The following is a 22,257-nucleotide window of genomic DNA, read 5'->3' on the forward strand; positions in this document are numbered from 1 at the left end:
TTAACTCTGATCATATCCACAGTTTGTAGATGCTTGGGAAAGCTGTCATATCATCCCTGCTAAATACCATGAGCCTCTGTTGACATTATAATCTCACGTTGCTCCGGTCTTCATGTTCTGTCTGTCCTGGGGTTAACCTCTGTGTATTATGCAATCTTGATTATGCTTATGAGATGTCTGATGTCTGTTTTCTCGCGTGCTTTTGTCTTGTGTGAGTTGCGTAACACTGGTCCTTCACTTAAGACTACATAACTGACTATGACATTACATTTATTCATAATCAGTGATAAACTGAATACTATATTACAAACTTTGCAAATTAAGTTTGGCAAGTCTAAGTGTGAGACCTCTGTTTTGTATCTTATATTTATTTATTTTTTATTTCCTCTTGTTGGCCTTCCATGGGTCCAGTGACCATCCCTGTGCCTTTTCTATCTGTGTGTGTGTGTGTGTGTGTGTGCGTGTGTGCGTGCATTTTCTATCTGTGTGTGTGTGCCTTTTCTATCTGTGTGTGTGTGTGTGTATGAGTGTGTGTGTGTGTCTGTGTGTGCATGCGTGTGTGTCTGTGTGTGTGTGTGTGTGTCTGTGCGTGTGTCTGTGTGTGTGTGTCTGTGCGTGAATGCGTTTCCCTTTTCTATTTGTGCGTGTGTGTGTGCGCGCGTGTGTGTGTGTGTGTGTGTGTGTGTGTGTGTGTGCCTTTTCTATCTCTGTAGATCTTCAGCAGCTCCTACTCCATCAGCAGCAATGTCACGTCCCCCCGCTCTACGGTAAACCTGGCCTCCTGAGGAACACACGAACACACACACACACACACACACACACACACTCAAACCGCTCTACGGTAAACCTGGCCTCCTGAGGAACACACACACACACACACACACACTCACCGCTCTATGGTAAACCTGGCCTCCTGAGGAACACACGCACACACACTCACCGCTCTATGGTAAACCTGGTCTCCTGAGGAACACCCACACACATACACACACACTCACCGCTCTACGGTAAACCTGGTCTCCTGAGGAACACCCACACACATACACACACACTCACCGCTCTACGGTAAACCTGGTCTCCTGAGAAATGGCCCTCTTCCACACACAACCTCTCGTGCATGCACAATCCTCTTCCACACACAACTTCCTGTGCACACAAACATTTAGGCCTTACTTTGAAGCACCGAGATTCGCTTGGTGCTGGATGCCAGTGTGAAACGTTCTTTTTAAAAATATATATATATAATTATGAATGTGAAACATTAATACACTGCTTTGTCCTGTACTTTTTAGCTGGCTGTACTTTGAAACAGTTTATGTATATATATTATTGTATATAATGTGCAACCTTTATATTTATAATTATGAACGTGAAAGAGTAATGCACTGCTCGTCACATATGTCGTTTCACTATTTCTTGCAGTATTTCATGACAACCCACAAAATCACAGCATTAATACATGTAATCAGGTTCTGAAATTAAGAAATTTGCATTGAGCTACAGTAGTGTCTGTTGCATTCTGGGTGCAACTGAATGTTTATGAAACATAAACACATATCTTTAATGTAATGCTAAAGGCTACATTTTAAACCATTTTACACTGTGCATGCTATCTTGCCACTATCTACTGTATCTTTGCCTGCAGTTTGATTGCGTAATCGCTTTTCTGTTGCCTATGTGAAAGCTCACTCACTTCTTGTGCTGGTCTGCTTCATTCATTTCAACGTGACCACTCCTCTGCCCTCATGTTCCGTCAACCTGTCATTTGTCAATACATTATGAAAGCGTAAAACATGCCTTGTATAGACCCTTTCAAGAGAGTTCCATTATCAGCATCATAGTTGGCCCCGTTTTACAAGGCTTCCGTTTTAACATTCCATATGTTATCTACTTCCTCTGCATTAAGATTGGGAACCAAATAGAACGTTCAAGCATTGTTTTTGTTTTTATTGTTGAAAGGGTCTATACTTAACCCCACACATTTCCCCCACCTGCAGAGATGCAGCAGCCCCTCCACCCCCAGTGGCATCCTGTCCCCCACTGGCTCCCTGGACCCGCAGCTGGCCTGGGAGGAGCGGCAGGGCCAGTGGCTGCGGCGCCGGCGTCTGGACGGAGCCATCAACCGCGTGCCCATGGGTTTCTACCAGAAGGTCTGGAAGATTCTGCAGAAGTGCCACGGCTTGTCCATCGCTGGCTACGTGCTGCCATCCTCCACCACACGAGAGGTAGGCTGCTGCAGGACAGAGCGGAAGAGATGAAACTCGTGTTGCTGTATCATCAGCTTTCAAATGAAACTGGTTTAAAATTAATGTTTGGAATTAAATTATGGACATTTCAAGCTAATAAAAAGGTTCAGGATGATGTAGAGTTGAAAAATAATGGTCATAGCCTTCAGGCTATAACCTTCTGTGAACACTGAACAGCTCTATCTCACTAAAACAGTTGAGCTTCAGTTCACTGGAATAGAAGTAAAGCTTACATATAGACTTAGATCACTGACTCTCAACAGTGTTTAATCGTGTGCATAATCCACCCGTAATATGGAAACCAGCTCATACCCTTGGAAAATGGTGTAGTTTAAACAGAAGTAGGTCATTGAAGATTAGCTCAAATAGTGGAGTTTAGCACCTCATAAATGTCCACTGATTTGTTTTTGCTGCTCATATTGCTCTTATGTCAATACAATTATTAGGGATGTGACGCTCGAAGCTGACGTTTCGAAACAGTGTCGAGCTTCCGAAACGCAAGTGTTTCGAACAGTGTTTCGAATTGTGGTTCAAAACGCCCATGTCACGTGACCATGGCTTAGTGAGGCTTCGTGGTGTTTCAATTTGGTTTGGACAGGTGGCACACTTGCTGCGCGAGCCAATTACCCGAGTAGCCTAAACACCTGTTTGATCTAAATTACAAAGTCCCAGAATGCTTAAAAGTCATTCAAACACATCCTATCTTTGTGGGTTTTTTGTGAGGAGAGAGATTTTGAGAGATATAGCGACATAGAGACATATAAAGATATAGCGATTTATAGTGCACTTGTGATTGATAGGTTAGTGATATAGATTAATTGACAGGCTAGACAGACAGTGAGCGATAGTTTAGATAGATATAGTCTAGTGACGTTAATATTTAGATAGTAGCAGAAGTAAAAAAAAATATATGACTGATGCCTTTATTTCAAGAACAGCTGACCCTTTGAAATACTGGCAGGAGAGGAGAGTGGTTTATCCAAACCTAACTGTGATGGCAAAAAAATATTTGTGCATGCCAGCAACAAGTGTGCCTTGTGAAAGAATTTTTTCCAAGGCTGGGGAGGTTTATTCAAAAACAAGAAACAGATTAAATGCCAAGACGGCAGAACAACTGTTATAATAAAAATGTATGTTGACATACAAAAAATGTGTTGTTTATTTTTCCCATGTTTTACCTGATTAGTCTAACCTGCTTCACATGTATCCTTTATTTCCCTACAACATGTTCCAAAAAAAAACCCTGGGCCATAAGCATAGCCTACATTTTAAAACCATTGTAGCATTTTCCTCTCCAGCATATTCCAAAGGATAATGTACTAAACTGAAATAACAAAACATCTAACTGGCAGATATAAAAATGTTCTAGTTACTGAACGCATATACTAGTCTGAAATTTCTAAGCACCAGCAGGGAGTCGAACACCTGCCGCTCCGGCCGAATGCAAGTGTGTTAACCACTGAACCACGTGGCTGTGGACGAAATCTTGAGTTCCATGTTGGCTATTTATATTCTTCGTCTGAAGCAGTTGTGCTTCACGGTCAAAATGTAATGTTAGCAAAACTGGCCACTAGATGTCACCATGGAGTTACGTGTGTCGGATTGTTTCGAAACCTCGACACATTCCGGCGCAATTGCTTCGAACGTTTCGTTGTTTCACAAAGCCTCGTTCTGCCCATCCCTAACAATTATAGTTATGTTCAACCCCACTGAACCAGAGAGATTTCGGTGTCGGTGGCCATGTTAGTTAGTATAATAAAAGTATCTATCTATCTATCTATCTCTCTATCTATCTATCTATCTATCCATCTATCCTTTAGTTGGTGACTGGTCAACATTTTGTTCCCTCACGGCTTGCCGTACTTCAGCATTGTTTTCTTCCGGTTTCGCGGCTTAAACGAAACAGTAACGTTGGTAGTGAGAGACATGCTTGCGGTGCAGACTAGCTGTGTCGACGCTGCAGTACATCGACTTTATAGACCTAAATAAATTAAAGGCTTGATCGTTGTGATTTCATCAGAATATAGTGGCGGCATCAGGATATAAGCATTTACTTCACCGTGTTCGTCTTGAAGAATCTCGAATTCTTCTTACGGACTAGTTAACACATAAAAACTTAAAAACAGCCTAACTGTGTTGTTGGGAGATTGTATATAGGGCACTTAGTTATGCCTTAAGTATTTCCGAAAGAACTTTTAATCGGAAAATAGCTGAGACGGCCATCACCAGAGTTAACCTACCACAAGAAGACAGATCAGCTGTAAACATGGGACCTCCACCGCAACAACATATGGAGACTGATGTAGCCGCTTCTACCAAGGATTCCAGTAACGTTAGCAAAGTGCATCCATCTGCATCTCCTCAGCCGGTCTCGGATCTCTCGCTGGCACACCCTCGTCCATGTAAACGTAAGTCTAGCAGTTGTGAAAACGGCGAGAATAGCCAAGGACCAGTGACCGTAAGGAAGCAACAGCAACCAAAGAAGAAAAAGTTCGAATATGGTAATTACAGCCAGTATTACGGTTACCGGTACTTGGGACTAAATGATGACCCACGCTTAAGGGCTTTTAGGCGTGAGTGGTTCCAGGGAAGAACGGTGCTTGACATTGGCTGCAACGCTGGACATGTAACACTGTTCATTGCCAAGCACTGGAAGCCAAGTAGAATAGTTGGGATGGATATTGATGGTGGGTTGATCTACACTGCAAGACAAAATATCAAACACTACCTTTCAGATACACAAGCAAAGGAGGACAATGATAGCATTAAAGATGCGGACCCAGCTGGAGATGAGGTCTCTGGGAATTCCTTAAATGCTCAGGTGAAGGAAGCTGAAATAGAGAACAACTCAGGGAGCCAACAGGAAGGCCAGTCCACCCCACGCATGTCTGGAAATCCCTCAGCGTCTGTGCCTCTCCCTCATACACCCAGTAACCCCCCTGGGAACTTCCCTGAGAATGTGTGCTTTGTTCGAGGTAACTATGTTCTGGAGAGTGACCAGCTCCTGGTCACCCAAAGGGAGGAATACAACGTGATCTTGTGTCTCAGTGTCACCAAGTGGATTCATCTGAACTGGGGCGACGCAGGTCTCAAGCGCCTCTTCCGTCGAGTTTACAAGCATCTTCTGCCTGGAGGGCTCTTCATCCTAGAGCCCCAACCCTGGGGCTCCTATAACAGGAGAAGAAAGCTCACGGACAGCATCTCCAAGAACTACGCAAGTATCCAGCTCAAACCAGATATGTTTGCCTCATACCTCATGTCTGAGGTGGGCTTCGGAGGCTACAAGCTCATTGGAACACCCAAGAGCTCATCACAAGGCTTTGAGAGACCCATCTATGTTTTTCACAAAGATAACGCACCTTCAGAACAAGTTGCATGATTTTTTTCAAGTGTCTATTTCATGACCCAAGTGAGGAAATTATGTTAATGTCCTACAGATCAGTCTGTGTGTACTTTTTTATGTGTTGGGAAATGGGATAAAACTGTGTACTTTGCACTTAACTGATGCCTTTAAGGATATATATATTATAATTATACATACAATATTGAAATCCAGAAAGCTAGTCATGACTGACTATGGGAAGACTATGTTGTTGCACTTTTAAATGAATACTTACCGTTAAACATTGATGACTGCTGTGTTCTTGGTTTTCTGTTTATTAAACATATTTGTTAAACCCTGAATGGGGAGTTTGTCACACACCCACAGTTTAAATAAATATTGATTCAATAAAAAAAAAAAAAAAGCATCTGTTTAGCGCATTTGTCATCGTACACGTTTGTCACCACATGAGAATTTTTTTTTTATGCACTCATGTCTGTGTCAGAAGATCCAACTCCTCAACTCAAATCAAAATAAGAGATGATGTCCTACCCTAAATGTAGTCTACCCAGTGCTTGGGACAGGGAACTTTGGACTGCAACTGAAATCAGACCTATGGTCACTATACTACATCACCATCAGGATCCCCACTTTACACAACCACATAACTGTATTCTATTGGAACTGTGTCAGCTCACATTCCTTATATTAGAACGTTTTTAATAATCAGTTACTTTTTGAGATATTTAACATACAGAGGCAACAATAAGCCGGTAGTAGTATTGTACAACCCCAAATCAGAAAAAGTTGTGATGTGTAAAATGTGAATAAAAACAGAATGTAATAATCTGCAAATCTCTTAAACATATATTTTAGTTGCAAAAAGGACAAGGACAACATATCAAATCAATTTAATGGAAATGTCAATTTTGCTTTGGGTATAAAAAAGAGCATCCCAGAGAGGCAGGGTCTCTTAGAAGTAAAGATGTAGGGGTATTCATCACTGTAAACCTGTGTGCACAAATGATGAAACTGTAATTATTTTTTAATTCATTTTAACATGTAATTGTGAAGTATTTGGGGAGTTCATCATGTACAGGACATAATATACAGTGCAACCGGAAATTTTTCAGACCCTTTTAAGTTTTCCACATTTTGTTATGTTTCAGATTAATCTTAAAATCCATTCATTTTTTTCCTCATCAATCTACACACAATGCTCCAACACTCCACAAAAAAGCAGTTGTTCAAAGTGTTTCGTAAATTTATAAAAAAAATAAAAGACTGAAATATTCCATATAAGTATTCAGACCCTTTGTTATGTTGTTTGCAATTGAGCTCTGTTACATCCTACTTCTATCAATGGTCCTTGAGATGCTTCTACAACTTGATTGGAATCCATCTGTGCCTAAATGAATTCACTGGACATTAGTAGGAGAGGCACACGTCTATTTAGATAAGGTCTCACAGTTGATGGTGTATGTCAGAGTGAAAACCAAGCCACGAGGTCAAGAGAATTGTCCGTAGACACAGACCTGGGGAAGGATACAAGAACATTTCTGCAGCATTGAAAGTGACCAAGAGCACGCTAGCCTCCATCATTCTCAAATGGAAAAGTTTGGAACAACCAACAGTCTTCCTAGATCTGGCCACTCAGCCAAACTGAGTAATCCGGGATGAAGGGCCTTGGTCAGACAGGTAACCAAGGACTCAATGGTCACTATGAATGAGATCCAGAGTTCCTTTGAGAAGATGAGAGAAGCGTAAAGAAGGACAACCATCAGTGCAGCTCAGTGCCTGTTTTTTTCCACACACAGCTTTGGGAATTGTGGACAAATAGTTCAGTCTTCGTTTCATCAGACCAGATGATTTTACTTCTCATGGTCCGAGTCTTGTTCAGGTGCTTTTTGGGAAACTCCTGGAAAAAATGGCTTCCACCTGGCCACTCTACCATAAAGGCCTGATTGGTCGAGTGCTGCTCATGTAGTGTATAATATACAGTAGAAATGAAAGCTGGTGCCTCAGCCTAAATTTGTCTGCACACGGCCCTGCAGTATCATGCCCTTTTATGGGGATTGACAGGGTGTTTACCTATGCTAATTAAGAACAATTAGCATGCCCTGTCAACTTAAGAAGAAATGGTATTCAGAATGATAAGAACAAAACTGCGAATGATTCTGAGGTTTAAGAACAGCTTTGTGAATCTGCCTGCCGAGTTTTTGTAGGACTTCTTAAGAACAGTTAAGAAAATTCTTAGGAAGATATTGGTGAAGGAGGCTCATTGTTACCCAAGGTCTCCTTTGCAATGTAGCTCGAATGTTATTCCTTATTTTAGGAAGTCACTTTGAATAAAAGTGTAAGACTGCAAAATGAATAAATGTTCATGTAAGAGCGTGTTTAAATGAATGTTACAAATGTCTGTAATCTATAACAGATGACTGAGGGCGAGATCAAGTTTGCGGTGCACGTTGAGTCGGTGCTGAACCGCGTTCCCCAGCCGGAGTACCGGCAGCTCCTGGTGGAGACCATCATGGTGTTGACACTGGTGGCAGACATGGAGATCCAGAGCATCGGGGGCATCATCCACATCGATCGCATCGTTCACTCAGCCAATGAGCTGTTTCTGCAGGACCAGGTAATGTAGAGGCATCGTCCACTCAGCCAATGAGCTGCTCCTGCTGGACCAGGTAATGTAGAGCAGAGATGTAAAGTAACAAAGTAGAAATACGTAAGTACAGTACTGAAGTATGAATGGGGAGCAGCTGTACTTTACTTGAGTTTTGATTTTTCTTCCTACTTTTACTTTACTACATTTTTAAAATGAAATGTATACCTTTCACTAGCTGCATTAAATAGAAAGTAGGCCAAAATAATGTACAAATGAAAACAAAAGCCACAGTTTCCATTCAGCATGTTAGATATTTGCATGATATCTGTCCTGCTGTCACCATGGGACACACAGCAATGAATGAAGACATAGTGGCAGAGTTAAGGCCTAGCAAATATAGCTAAGACATAGAACACCAAGGTCTATGTAGGTTGTTCTAAGGAGCTGAATTAAATTAAATTAAATAACTTTTCATTAATAGCATTTCTGTTTAGGCTTTCACAGTGTGTTTATGAAGTGTGATGTAAATGCATTTCTAAACATGTTGGAGAAACTTCATTATAGGCCTATACAAAGAAACAACAGCAGTGAAAAATGAATGGCAGCCATCAGGTTTAGAAGACATTGTGTATGAAGTGTAGGCACAAAATTTTAAGGTAACTTTTAGTTTTAAGGGAAAGGTTTAAGGTAACTTTTAGTTTTAAGGGAAAGGTTTAAGGTAACTTTTAGCCTATCCAAAGTTCTGACTGCTTTCTTTTTCATTAAAAGCATAGCAAAGGGTGGGGGTTGTCACCCCACCTGGCCTCCAAAGCTTTTACTAGTACTTGGTACTTCTACTTTCCTTACTTACGTATGTTTTATAATGGGCTACTTGTCATACTTAAGTACTGTAAATAATAGATACTTTAAGACTTTTACTTAAGTGGTATGCTTATAGATTACCCTGCTGAAAACAAACAGAAACCAGCTTAAACTCTATGCTGGTTTTTGCTGGTGTAGCTGGATGGGCCAGGTGGACATGTGTGTGTGACCAGCATGTCGTGTGGGATACAGCTGGTGTAAGATGGTCATGGTGGTTTCAAAGGATGACCAATATAAGCTGGCATCGCCAGCTAAACCAGCAATGTAGATCAGCAGCACCAGCTAAAATGTTTGCAGTGTAGTTTTTAGGTAGTCACTGACAGTCCTTCTAAGTACCTGTGTTTTTCTTTTTGGTTTTCCCTCTTGTTTCCGTGGTGATAACAGATTGCCCAAGGGGCCTGTGAGTTCTTCCTGGAGAAAGACACGGCCACAGGGATCTGCAACTTCTTCTACGACAGTGCACCCAGTGGGAGCTACGGTACCATGACGTACGTGTCAAAGGCCGTCATGAGCTATGTGCACGACTTCTTACCCAACACCACCTGCTTGATGCAGTGAGAGGATGAAAATCTCCCAGCACGAGCGCCTCGGCCAGTATCAGCACTACAGTAGGAGACGGTTCAGATGATGTTCATACATTTTATGTTCAATTTAACGGTCATTTGTTTTCAATGAAAATACAAGAATGTATTTCATCGTTTCTGCTAACTGGGAACCAAAACACACAGTATTGACCAGGTTACTTTATAGAGTGATATAAATGCATTTATGCATGTAGATATTTCTCAAACAGTCGATGAACTATATGTTTGTGTATAACCACCCTCATATGCAATGCATAACTCAGGGCTGTAGTCAAGACCACCTTTGTCGAGTCCAAGACAAGTCCAAGACCAGGACTAGTCGAGACCAAGTCAAGACCGAGTCCAAAGAGGTTCGAGTCCAAGACAAGACCGAGTCCAAAAAGGTTCGAGTCCGAGTCAAGACCGAGTCCAGGATAGGAAAAAAGTCTTATGCATGACAGTATCAAGACAATCATTTTGGGTTATTATTATTATTATCTAAAAGCAAAAACAGTGTGAACACACCCAGGATTTGTAAGTGTAGCCATTCCCCTTCTCCAATATTATTATAGGGCTGTCAAACGATTCAAAATATATATTTTGAAATGAATTAATCTCGATTAACCGCAATTAAAAAGTTCCTAAAGACTAAAGCTTCTTAAATGCCATATTAAATACAACATAAATCACAAAATTAATGAGTAACCACAAAGGTAAAAGTAAAACACTTTTATATTATTTAAATGATAATACTGACACAGTAATTGTGTTTTAAAGTATTAATTTCTTAAGAAATACTACACATTTGATGCTGTTTAACTCATTTGTAAATGGTGCACTGTCACTTTAAGCCCATTGTGGCCACGTTCTCATAATGATCTTTTTTTTACCAGCTCCATTGAAATATAGCCTATAGCTAGTACACAAGCTCTAATATTGTTTGTACCACATGTATTGTACAATATTAACAATGATAAGCATGATATTAAGTTGGTATAAACAGTTTTCATTCCTTTGGAAATAGAAGCATGTAATGACATGATGCTAGCTAGACATTTTCTGTTTGCAATTAAAAGTGAATGATGAGCCTGAGCCAGTCACCTAGCTATCTGAATGGAATGTGTTTCAATCGGCATAATATGTGCTTCATGTAAACAAATTATTGAAGACTTCAAGACTCACCAGTTCCATTACACAAAGGCAAAGACAACTCTTCATATTTTTGTCCATTTTTCAAATCACAGTGAGTGCAGCCTACATGTCATACATGTTTATAACTGGTCAGTAGTGGAAATCGGATAAATCCGCAATCTCCTCTAACCTGTCTTTGTTGCCTTCCTTTTATAAGTTTCTTATATTAAAAAGGAGATATCAATTATCATCAACAACGACAAGCCAGCTGGAGCCTGCCAATCGTTTTCTCTCCTTCTCGGGTGCGCTCAGACGCGCTCTCAATTAAATGGAGTACGTTCAAGTTGGATCTTAATGGAGAGGACCCGAAAAGTATCGTCTTTATGTAACTGTTGCTGTTGGTGGATTTTGACATTGTAAACGTTATCTAACAAGAGTGAAAAGCAGTTTGCAGTAAAGCTACTATTTGGCTAAATGTTGGTTCCTCTTTATCTTCAGCTAACTCCACAGACAGTAAAATAAACTCTCAGGCTTGCAGTTTTAGGTTTTGCGGCTTCCGTTACGTGACATCAGCCCCCCACAAAGGTAAACACTATTGAGTGTTTTGTAACGCATTATGTATTTCAAAATGAATCGCGGCGATTAACACGTTAATTTTGATGGCCCTAAAGACACCTGGACTCGGTCGAGACCAAAAGCCATATTTGGCAAGACCAGTGGCCGAGACCGAGACAAGACCAAGTCCAAATACTAGCGAGTCCGAGACCATAGAAAAACGGTCTCGAGTCCGGACTCGAGTCCAAGACCGGACTCGAGTAGGCTACTACAGCCCTGGCATAACTTATTTGTGGCTTTAGCTTATGTGTGTCTGGTGTGAAACATGTCCATTGCACTTGTAAGTTGTGCATTTGAAATCGTGTACAATTCCAGTTCAGACTGATCCATCTACATTCCGTTGTGTTTGTAGGGCCTTCCTCAGCTAACCAACTACTGAATCAGTAATAACGCATACATTGAGCCAACACTGAAGCAAGAGCTGCTAGAAAAGACTTTAATAATTCCAGACAAATAACAAATACAATGAAACCTCAACTATTCAACACTCTGAAGTTAGGCTAAGACTGCAATGAAGGATTGTAATGCCATGTGGGATAATGCTGCTTGGAATTTTACAGGTAGATGTAGCAGAAAAGCAGAGGAATTCATGTGACTTGTTTCTGCTCTCTTGGGATGAAATCATCACACATGATTGTCCCATAGTTTGGGTTACACAGGCCAGTTAATAATCAAACATACATGACTATATGTTTATGTATTAGTTTATTTTGTGGGTTACTTTCATAGTATATCAAGGCTTTTGAGTGTTTTTTAAATGTAAATTTAGTTTATATTAACTATAAATATATAAAGGACCTTCATTTTCTAAACTGAAGAGAACACTTGGATGGATACCAGTCATGTTCTATGGCTGTTGATAAGACATAAATGCTTCATAATATTTATCATTCAAACATAGAATCAATATATTTATATATATTTGACAGTTACTGATTTAATATTTTCTGTTGGTTGGTTCAGACCATTAATTTAAATATGATTTTTAGAAAACTTGTTAACAGACACATATCATGTAACTGATTTATGTAACATCATTAAGACATGATTTTATAACACAAATATGAAACACAAAGAATAACAATAAATATTACTTACAGGACATAATGTGGTGGTTGGTTTGAATGGTATTTTGTTATGCTGACAACCATTTTTTTTGTGTGTTTTTTTTATTTATTTTTTTTATTAGAATGAGTTTCAGAGAAATGTTATAGAAGTAGAGATTTCAGGAAGGCTGCGCCCCATTGTTATTGGCCAGACATTTTTTCCGGTTGGTCGGAGACATACGATGAGATACTGGGCAGACACATTTGTAGCCACCTCGCATGTTTTTGCAGCTATGGGAGCAGCCTCCATTACTGGACTTGCATTCATCAATATCTGTAGAAGAAAGTTTAAAGAGTGATTAACCTAATGTTGCTTAATTGTAGGATTTAGATGCATACAGAGATGTTCAACGACGTGCAAAGATAATGCAGTTGTGATGGAAATAGTTCAATCCACACGTCTACACACTTAAAACAACTGCAGCAGCAGAATTAAAGAAGCCCTATGCAACAATTTTAGCAAAAATGACCTTAATTATACAAGTCGTTCTGATGGTTCTACAACACTTTTTGGGTCGTTTGGTGGGTGCTTCGTCTCCCCCTAGTGCTTCTCCACGGAATAAGCGAATATGCAACTTTCTGGTCACGGTCCGAACACATCCGGATGTAACTCAGCGGAAGTATCCAATCGCGCCTCGAAAAAGTAGTCAGATTGTAGTTTCTAAGAAGACTGCAAAACAGACTCCGACTTGGCTACTTACAATTTCAAAAGCAACAAAGCCTACCCTTGGGTGAACTTTGTTTTTGTAATGTGATTTGATAGTCTCTTGAACAATGTGTTTGCTCGATCGTTTTATTGTGAGCCCTGTATGCGTTTAGCTTGGTTTCTTGATGGCTAGTTCGCTAGCTAGTGGGGGTTTAGCGTAGCAGTCACTTGCTACCGAAGCTGCAGGGGGAGCTATGTAGTGAAAAATGCGAGCCCAAATCAGACGAAAACCCAGAAACAGCGAAGGAATAACCAGACCTGCATAGGGCTTCTTTAACATGCCACATGGAACATGACATTTTTAGAGACCAAATCTGCTGTTGAATTTGTATACACACTCCAGGCTTACCAATGCATCCGCGTCCATCTGTGTGCCGTCGGAACCCTCTTGGGCAGACGCAGTGGTGAGATCCTGATAGGTTTACACACTTCCACTCACACGCTGGCTTCCCTGACGACACACACTCACTTATGTCTGCCAAGAAGGCATCACATTAGCCATACACACACACACTCAAGAGGGTTAGGACACAGAATACCTGTAGATGGATTCAGCACCTTGATGGTCTTGTAACATCTGTCACTCTTGCAGTGATGCATGCTATGAGCTGCAGGAGTTCAGTAATGCACTTAACTTCTTTCTGGCTGAGTATGCAGGTTAGCCTGCTGGAGACTTCACATGAGTATATTTCCATTACAGACTCACTAAATCACATGAGTATATTTTCCATTACAGACTCACTAAATCACATTGGTATATTTTTATTATAGACTCACTACATCACATGAGTATATTTTAAGTAAGTATAAGTATATATACACTCTTTTGATCCTGTGAGGGAAATTTGGTGTCTGCATTTATTCCAATCCGTGAATTAGTGAAACACTCAGCAGCACACAGTGAACACACAGTGAGGTGAAGCACACACTAATCCCTGCAGTGAGGGGTTAGGTGCCTTGCTCAAGGGCACCTCAGCCGTTCCTACTGGTCGGGGATTGAACCTGCAACCCTCCGGTTACAAGTCCGAAGCGCTAACCAGTAGGCCACGGCTGCCCTCATTTTCATTACAGACTCACTAAATCACATGGGTATATTTTCATAGAAAAGGCCTGATATACTCCCACCTCTTCACTTCTATGCTCCACAAGCGATGTGTTAATTGGCTGGAATTGTGTTAACATGTATGTGTGGGTAGGTCTGAGTTCCTTTGCCTCCCATGTACAGAAGCCAAGACTGTATATAAATACAGTTAGACAACTAAAGGACAATGAGATGACAAATGTTTGACCTGAACTGTACCGAATTAGATCTATGGAGTGGATGACTGAAATATTCGATACACGGATATAAAAATACACTCATTTTAATCATCTTTAGAGAGACTCACCCATGCAAGTGTGTCCGTCTGTGTTCAGCTGGAACCCTGTTCTACAGCTGCACCTGAAGGAGCCGAGTGTGTTGACACACACCTGCTGGCACTGGTGGCGCTCCTCCACACACTCATTTATATCTACACACATACACACGCACACAGAAAGAGAAGCATTACAGTCACCACCTGCAGTGGCAGTATTGGCACAGAGATGGAGGAGATGAAAGGTTACGGACCATAAACAACTTTAGCTCACCCCTCCCCTCCTCTCCTCTGCACCTGCTTGTCGATAAAAGCATCACCACATCGCCATGGATACTATCACCACACTGCCTTTCATGTCAAGAGGGAATGGAGGCGAGGCGCTCTTTGATGACATCGGGTCTTGTTCTCGCATAGCCTACGGAGCTTGCCAGAATCCCCCAAAACATGTCTGGATAGTGCATCTCTGCATGTGTACTGGAATATGATGAGGTTCTCTATCCACAACATGGGACAATGATACAGGAAACATCTGCTGCAGTCATGAATTATTTCATACATCATCATCCCCTCTCCTACTGAGACCACACATAGGTGGCAGGTGCAACACTTGATTCGTCCATGCTTATATATATATAAAAAAAATTATATATATATATATATATATATATATATATATATATATATATATATATATATATATATATATATATATATATATATATATATATATATATATATATATATACACACACACACACAGTGTATATATATATATAATATACATACAGTATATATATATATATATATATATATATATATATATATACAGTGTATATATATATAAATAAATAAATAAATAACGTGGTGGGATAACCATAAACTTGTAATGACCAATGGCATTAGCCCACCCAGCAGTTAATATTTACAGCAGGCAATCTTGTAACTGAGGCGGTTATATTTTGTACTGTTCTACTAATGGCCTTACACCAAACAACTTTGACAAGATTTTGGAAAGAGTCTTGAAAGATTGTAGTCTGCATTAGTTAAAAGACTCCAATCTTTCAAGAATCTTTCCCAAATCTTGTCAAAGTTGTTTGGTGAAAGGAGGCCATTAAATGTACATCACAAAATGTTGTGATCAATTCCTGGTGGTGAATGTAATGTGCATGTTCTACATGAACAGAAGACATGAACTAACTACATGAACAGAAGACATGTTGAACTGTTGTTCACTAAGGCAAGGCAGGTCTGCTCATGCCTGATCTTTTTTCAGTCCCCTTTCCCTGCTAAAGCACTTTGTCTCGATGGAAAATGGCTTCACCTGTCAAACAGAGACTGTTAAACCCATATCTCCTCGAGCCAGAGCAGCTTCCTTGTCTGCATGTATTTATGCGTTAGCGATGCTTTGGAAAAACATAACGTTGTAACTACAAGTTAGGACAGGGGGCTATTTGCACAGTATAAGTCAGAGTGTCACTGAGTGGTATCTACAGTGCATAAGTTAAAAAAAACAAAAAAAAAAATCATCTTTTGAGCTGACTGAAAAGGAAGATTCTAAAATTGCAGCTGCGCCATCGGACATTCCTGCGTCTCAGGTAGAGTGTGATGTCAGGATGTGTTTCTCAGCGGGCAGTGAGAGTCCTGTGACATAAATCCACATTGTGTTCTCTCGTGCTAGGACTTGCCTCATCACCACCCGAACCGACTTTATGATCACCGTGACAGCAAGGTTAGGGCTGAGAGTTCACAGTCTTAAAGTATCTCTTTTTGTTTAAGCAAAGCACCCACAAAAGAAACAGCTGCCACAGTATAATTCCAGGGTTGGACAAGACAGGCCATGGCCACACACACAGCGCACTGATCCTTCTTCATCTTCACCTGTCCAAATAATGAATAATGAATTACTCCTCTTCTCAACATCAGTGCTGTGTGTCGGTGGTAGCCTGCAGTGGCCAGAACAGTTGTGGGTTCAATTCCCGACTGCCACCGTTGTGCCCATGAGCAAGGCACTTCACCCCAAGTTGCTCTAGCGCAGTGTTTCTAAAACTTTTTCAGACCAAAGATCACTTAACCAATAAAAAAAACCTTACGGACCACTTCGCTAAAAAAACAAAACAAAAAACAGCTGATCTACTTTAACAGTATATTACACAATTGGCCTACTCACTGAACCACTTTGCTTATTATCTTTGCACCTTGCTTATTGTGTCAGAGGATTCATATGATTAAATTGGTGTAGCTTACATAGGCAGTGTTGCAGAACTGTTTGGATTTACATAGAAGTTGGTTCAATATTGCAAACAACTCATCTATATTATATTTTACCACGTCTGCTCGCGGACCACTTGGGATAGCTTACAGACCACACTTTTGAGAAGCACAGCTCTAGCGCCACTGGCCCTTGTAATAACTGACATATGTAAGTCGCTTTGGATAAAAGTGTCAGACAAATGAATTTGTATAAGTGTGTATTTAACGAAGGCCCTGTTGTGTGTGTGCCCGCATAGGCTCCTCTCACCTCTGCAGGTGCGCAGGTCCTCCAGCAGCATGAAGCCCGGTCTGCACTGGCACAGTGCCCGCTGTTGTGGTCCAGCGCCGCACAGCTGAGAGCAGCCGCCGTTATTCAGCGCGCATGGCGTCACCTCTGAGGAGGAACAGGTTACCAGACAGTCGGTTTGAACTCGGACGGCTTACAGAGTTGACTTGCCCATGCACAGGATGTTTTTACATCATGATGTGTGCCCTACATACAGCTTCCCTGTTGCCAGGGGGACTCAGCCAGCCCCCCCACTGCAACATGTCGGGGATTTCTGTCAGACAGCTGAGCTGATGTGTTTTGCAGACAGTCTGAAGTATCGCTGCCACTTCCTCTATTCGTTTCTCCAGCTGTTCAAAACGCAGGCCACCAAGCTCAACCTTTTTACCTGCTCAAACACGTGAAGGAGCAGGAGCCCATGATGTTGATGTGTTCAGCTTGGCACTTTCACTAGACGAGTATCAGTACAAATCTCCTCTATAGCAAGTGCAGGTCTCATCAGCAGGGAGGAATGCAAACCAATGTTTTCTCAAACTCCATCAGATAATACTGCAACCGAAATCATGCATTCTTCAAACCACAATCTAGAGCTGCATCTAAAATCAACTAACTCTCCATTGCAAATGAGAGACAGGACTATGAAATATTTGAGCAAATGAAATGGTTTGATAATGATGGAAATGCATCATCTGATAGTAGTATCTATTGTAGTAGTATTTATTGTTACCTAAGGGTCTCCTTTGCAGCATGGGTTGAATGCTATTCCTCATTTTATAAGTCTCTTTGGATAAAAACGTCTGCTAAATGAATACATGTATACAGGCATGCTTGTGTCTTACCCAGGCATGCTGGCGTAGTTCCACTCCATGTGCCATTCTGCTGGCAGTAGCTGTGCACGTCCCCATTGGCCAGCGTGTAGCCAGGGTAACAGGCGTACTGGATGTAGTGCCTGTATTGCAGCTGGCCCGGCTTCTCGATCGTACGGAAATAGAAGGTCCCGTGGGCGGGCAGTGGAGGGTACGGACACACTGGCCTCCCTCTTCTGATTGGCAGCGCAGACGGACGGGCTTTGGTGGAAGCTTCTAGATGAGGAGAGGGTGCAACGCTTGGAGTGTCTCCAGAGCTAGAAAGTGCCAGGCTGTATCCTGCATGTGATTGGCTGCTAGAACTGTTGGTTGGGAGCGTTTGTGTTCTCTGTAACGAGTCCAGTGGAGTCACAGTAACAGGGTCCTGTTCAGGTCGATGGGATTCTTTATGGCCATGTTTGGGGTCAAAGTTCAAAGGAGCCTCCATGCTGCCCTTAGGCCCGTCAGCTTTTGTGGCTGGGGCAATTTGCGCATTTGCACTTGGTGAGGTGCTGTGTGTGCACGTCTGTTGACTAGCAAGTCTCAGCGCTGACGCACGCGTCCCTTCTGCTGCCTCAGCCTCTGATTGGACGGGCCGTGGGCGGGTGGCCCCTGTTTGCACCTCGACCCGCGGCCGTAACCCCCAGCTGGTCTGTCCTGGTGGACCCCCCTGCGACCGGAGCCCCTCAGCACCTGGATCAGTGAGGAGAGGGGACGTGCCGCTGATGGGCGTGGGGTCTGAAGAGCACGGGGACAGGTCTGAGGTCAGTCTGGAGGCTGCTGGGGCAACAGAAGGCACTGCAGCTCCAGAGACTGGAGACTGGTTTTCAGACCTGGTCACTGCAACGTGCGCGATTCCTTCATTCTCTGGTGGCTCCCACAGCTCTTTAGCGTCTTCATGTACGACGTCCTCTTCATGTGCGACGTCCTCTTCATGTGCGACGTCCTCTTCATGTGCGACGTCCTCTTCATGTGCGACGTCCTCTTCATGTGCGACGTCCTCTTCATGTGCGACGTCCTCTTCATGTAGGACGTCCTCTTCATGTAGGACGTCCTCTTCATGTGTGACGTCCTCTGTGTTATTCTCTGCCACTGGCAGCACGGGTGGCTGGTCACCTAAACTGAGTACCGTTTGCCTGGTATTTGGATGACCCTCTAGTCTGTCCATCAAATACTCAGAAAGGTGATCTGTGGTCATTACAGCACTGTGCTGACTGTAGGGAGTAGGAAGATTTGGGGGGTATTTACTTTGGGAATCCACAGTCGTTTCTGCATAAGCAGAGGTGCTGGTGACCGACATAACATTCACACTCAGATGTGGTGTTGGTGTACTGAGAATGACAGGTTTTCTTGTATTCAGGAACCCATCCGATATTTGAGTCTGTGTTGAAGTTTTTGAATCAACAGACAGGAGTCCACCTGTGTGTGTTTCTGGTGGGCCTTGTGCTGTAGAAGATGGGTCGTCCTCCCCTTCACTTTGATTTTGCAGCAGTGCGTCAGCTCTTGTTGGACCAGCGTCGGACCTCTTAGGTGCCTGGCCATCTATTTTGGACTCGGCGAACCTGGTGCCCGTGGCTGGCGACACAGGAGGTGTCACTGTGGGTGAGATGGAGACAGAGCCAGGTGTTGAGAGGCTAGCAGTGCTCACCATCTGCTGGGGTAGAGTGAGTTTCTCAGTGGCTTCCAGATTCCAGACCCCAGGGCTCAATTCCCTGTGTGCTGCCGTCTTCTGAAGCCACTGCTTCTTCACAGGTTTCCTCTGTAGTGGTGCCATCTTGGGCTTCAACAGCAGTCTTTCAGAGAGGTGGGACTTGGGTAGGGAGCCAACCAGCAGGTAGGCCTCCTTAGAGGCAGTGTTGTGGTGAGACTTTAAATGGTCTTTCAGGTTGGATTGAGGTCTTGGGTTCTTCTCCGTATTAGAACTGGACAGGATGACAGGTTTCTGTTTGAAGGAGCTCATAATATCTGACTCTGGAAAAAATAAAAAAGAACATTAAAAAATAAATTTTTACAGGTACGAAATGTCTTTACACATTCACAAATCATATTACACAGTTGCAAAACTTTGTTACACATGTGAACATCTTTTCACAAGCTCACAAGATTAAAGACTGTGCCACTGCCTACATGAAACTGGTAGGCAATACACCATTAAACATCTACAAAGAACAGAGTTGTCTTCTAACAGTAGGGTCCACTTATTTACCTTTACAAACAGGCTTTGGGTTGCTCCACGTTTTGCCCTTGCAGTAGAGAAGTGAACTGCCATAGAGCCTGTAGCCATCATCACAGCTGAAGGCCACAAATGAGCGGTCCTCATTAACATCACTGCTGCCGTGTTGAACCCCACCAGGGCTGGGACATCCGGAGGCTGACCAACAAAATTATATAGTTACAAAGTTCATTCAAGAATGGCAGGCATGCTGCACAGACACACTCCACAAGATTGGAGTGTGTGTGTTGCATGATGTTACAGTGCTGATCAAGTTTTAAATTGAATTGGAAAGAGTAAGCATCTCTTGAGATGACCGGGCCAGTAAAATGGCACACTGACCTACACAAACAGGAGGCTCTCACCTACACATACATGAGGCTCACTCACCTACACACGGGAGGCTCTCTTACCTACACACACACACACACACACACGTGAGGCTCTCTCACCTACACACACGTGAGGCTCTCTCACCTACACACACACACACACACGTGAGCTCTCTCACCTACACACACGGGAGGCTCTCTTACCTACACACACACACACACACACACGTGAGGCTCTCACCTACACACACGGGAGGCTCTCTCACCTACACACACGGGAGGCTCTCTCACCTACACACACGGGAGGCTCTCTCACCTACACACACGGGAGGCTCGCTCACCTACACACACGGGAGGCTCGCTCACCTACACACACGGGAGGCTCTCTCGCCCACTGGCCTGACACACAGCTGCTTGTGGGATGGCCATGGATCCGGAACCCTGGATTGCAGGTGAACGTGACGTACAATCCTTTGAAACGGAAGAACGTGCGTCCGTTCTCCAAGTGCTGGAATCCCCTGCAAGGTTCACCAGCAAACCCTCATGAAAGAAACAAACAAGAGAACTCTTGCCAACAAATCCAAACATGCACGACTGGCTTAGCATCAGAATTTCATTTCATTTCACTATATACATGTTGTTAACACCCAACTGAGACCGTCTCTCAAAGCGCTCTTGTGGCATTTCCTCTTACCTGAACGCAGCGTCAGGAGGAAAGACAGGAAAGGCAGAAGCCCTGTAGGGGCCCCCATGGAGATGACGGACAGGCGGCAAGGACGAGCCAGGCTGTGAAGCCGAGGAGGATCCAAGCGCACACTGGCGAGAGTTTAGGGTCAGCCTGCGACTGAGCAGAGGGACTGGTGGAGGGAGAGGAAGGGGCGGGGCCACTGTGCTGACAGACCCTGGAGAACACACCCCTCCCTCCCTTCCTCCCAACACTGGCGAGAAACACTGAGGGAGGGTTGCTAGGGCGCACACTTGGCCGATAGGACACTGCAGTGCTCACAGAAGCAAGCGATCCAAAGAGCTGTCTTCTAGAGGAAGCTTATAGGGGCAAAGCATAGACAAAATAACATCCAACATTTGGCAGTTCAAATAGCTGAAGTAAACAAAGCTTTAAAAGACAAATTACACTCATGAACATTACGAGCATATGACCATAGGGCATTTCTTTCTGCAGACATGTGTAACACATTCTAGAGACTCGAACCCCATGTTGCTATGGGGGGGGGGTGTTGATTGTGATTTCCTGTCCATCCCACATTTCCCTGTTTGCCATTGGAATAAGTAAAGTATTTTTACTATATAGCACATTTGTCATGCACAAAGTGTACTTCAAAGCGTTTCACACAAACAGCATCCCAGAAGGAGCAGCGAAAGACACCAGCACACCCGTACTAGCTTACTGGGCAACCAGTGTGGTACATAGAACATACATAAACCAGTAGCCTAAGACATAAACAAACAAATGGGTCCCCTGTGAGGTATACTACGAAGCACGTTAGACATATCTAGGCTATCTAGACATATCGCGGCTACACAAAGCCTTGACTCAGGAGTATACGTCAAGTGATACTACTATAGCAGTTATGTGATATATTTGTCAAACTAGGCTTTCAGCTCAGATCTGTGCGCATTCTCGATGTTGGGATGATGTTGGCCAATCGTGAAATGTGAAGAAGCACAAGACGGCCTACATTAAAAAACAATTACTTCTGGATTTATGAGCGATAGTGCAATCTACACTGCAGTCATTTTTAGTGTCTAGCCTATAACATCAAATAAATCGATTGTCATCAGATGTTGTATGGTATGC

The 22,257-nt window shown here is 42.8% G+C and overlaps 3 protein-coding genes and 1 long non-coding RNA gene across 6 annotated transcripts in view; 2 read left to right on the plus strand and 2 right to left on the minus strand.

Moving 5' to 3' along the window:
• Positions 1 to 9,925, plus strand: part of LOC121698265 (phosphorylase b kinase regulatory subunit alpha, liver isoform-like) — a 22,775-nt gene extending 12,850 nt beyond the window's left edge. The window contains 4 exon segments of the mRNA XM_042080213.1: positions 714 to 767; positions 1,998 to 2,225; positions 8,003 to 8,203; positions 9,422 to 9,925. Coding sequence (XP_041936147.1) covers positions 714 to 767; positions 1,998 to 2,225; positions 8,003 to 8,203; positions 9,422 to 9,595 — 657 coding nt within the window. The 3' untranslated portion in view covers positions 9,596 to 9,925.
• Positions 2,142 to 2,638, minus strand: LOC121698268. Its single transcript, XR_006026733.1, has 2 exons — positions 2,559 to 2,638; positions 2,142 to 2,233 (listed from the first exon to the last, which is right to left on the minus strand). It is a non-coding gene; the product is annotated as an uncharacterized LOC121698268 (long non-coding RNA).
• LOC121698253 (7SK snRNA methylphosphate capping enzyme-like) lies at positions 4,092 to 5,983 on the plus strand. The gene has a single exon (XM_042080195.1). It carries the CDS (start codon positions 4,513 to 4,515, stop codon positions 5,623 to 5,625), a length of 1,113 nt encoding a protein of 370 aa, XP_041936129.1. The 5' UTR covers positions 4,092 to 4,512; the 3' UTR covers positions 5,626 to 5,983.
• Positions 8,157 to 22,256, minus strand: LOC121698236 (mucin-3B). Of its 3 annotated transcripts, none has more exons than XM_042080163.1 (9): positions 21,136 to 22,256; positions 20,808 to 20,981; positions 20,104 to 20,268; positions 17,892 to 19,868; positions 17,035 to 17,160; positions 14,547 to 14,669; positions 13,508 to 13,633; positions 12,667 to 12,726; positions 8,157 to 8,243 (listed from the first exon to the last, which is right to left on the minus strand). In XM_042080163.1, the coding sequence occupies exons 1-9, from the start codon at positions 21,191 to 21,193 to the stop codon at positions 8,170 to 8,172; spliced, it is 2,883 nt and encodes a 960-aa protein (XP_041936097.1). In that variant the 5' UTR covers positions 21,194 to 22,256; the 3' UTR covers positions 8,157 to 8,169. The 3 variants fall into 3 exon arrangements, with proteins under 3 accessions (XP_041936097.1, XP_041936098.1, XP_041936096.1); XM_042080164.1 differs by lacking the exon at positions 8,157 to 8,243 and having other exon boundaries at positions 12,506 to 12,726; positions 17,892 to 18,800; positions 18,963 to 19,868; XM_042080162.1 differs by lacking the exon at positions 8,157 to 8,243 and having other exon boundaries at positions 12,506 to 12,726.
• Position 22,257: the final 1 nt, after the last annotated feature.

The sequence above is a fragment of the Alosa sapidissima genome, chromosome 23 (genome assembly GCF_018492685.1).
Source record: "Alosa sapidissima isolate fAloSap1 chromosome 23, fAloSap1.pri, whole genome shotgun sequence".
NCBI classification, from domain to species: domain Eukaryota; kingdom Metazoa; phylum Chordata; class Actinopteri; order Clupeiformes; family Clupeidae; genus Alosa; species Alosa sapidissima.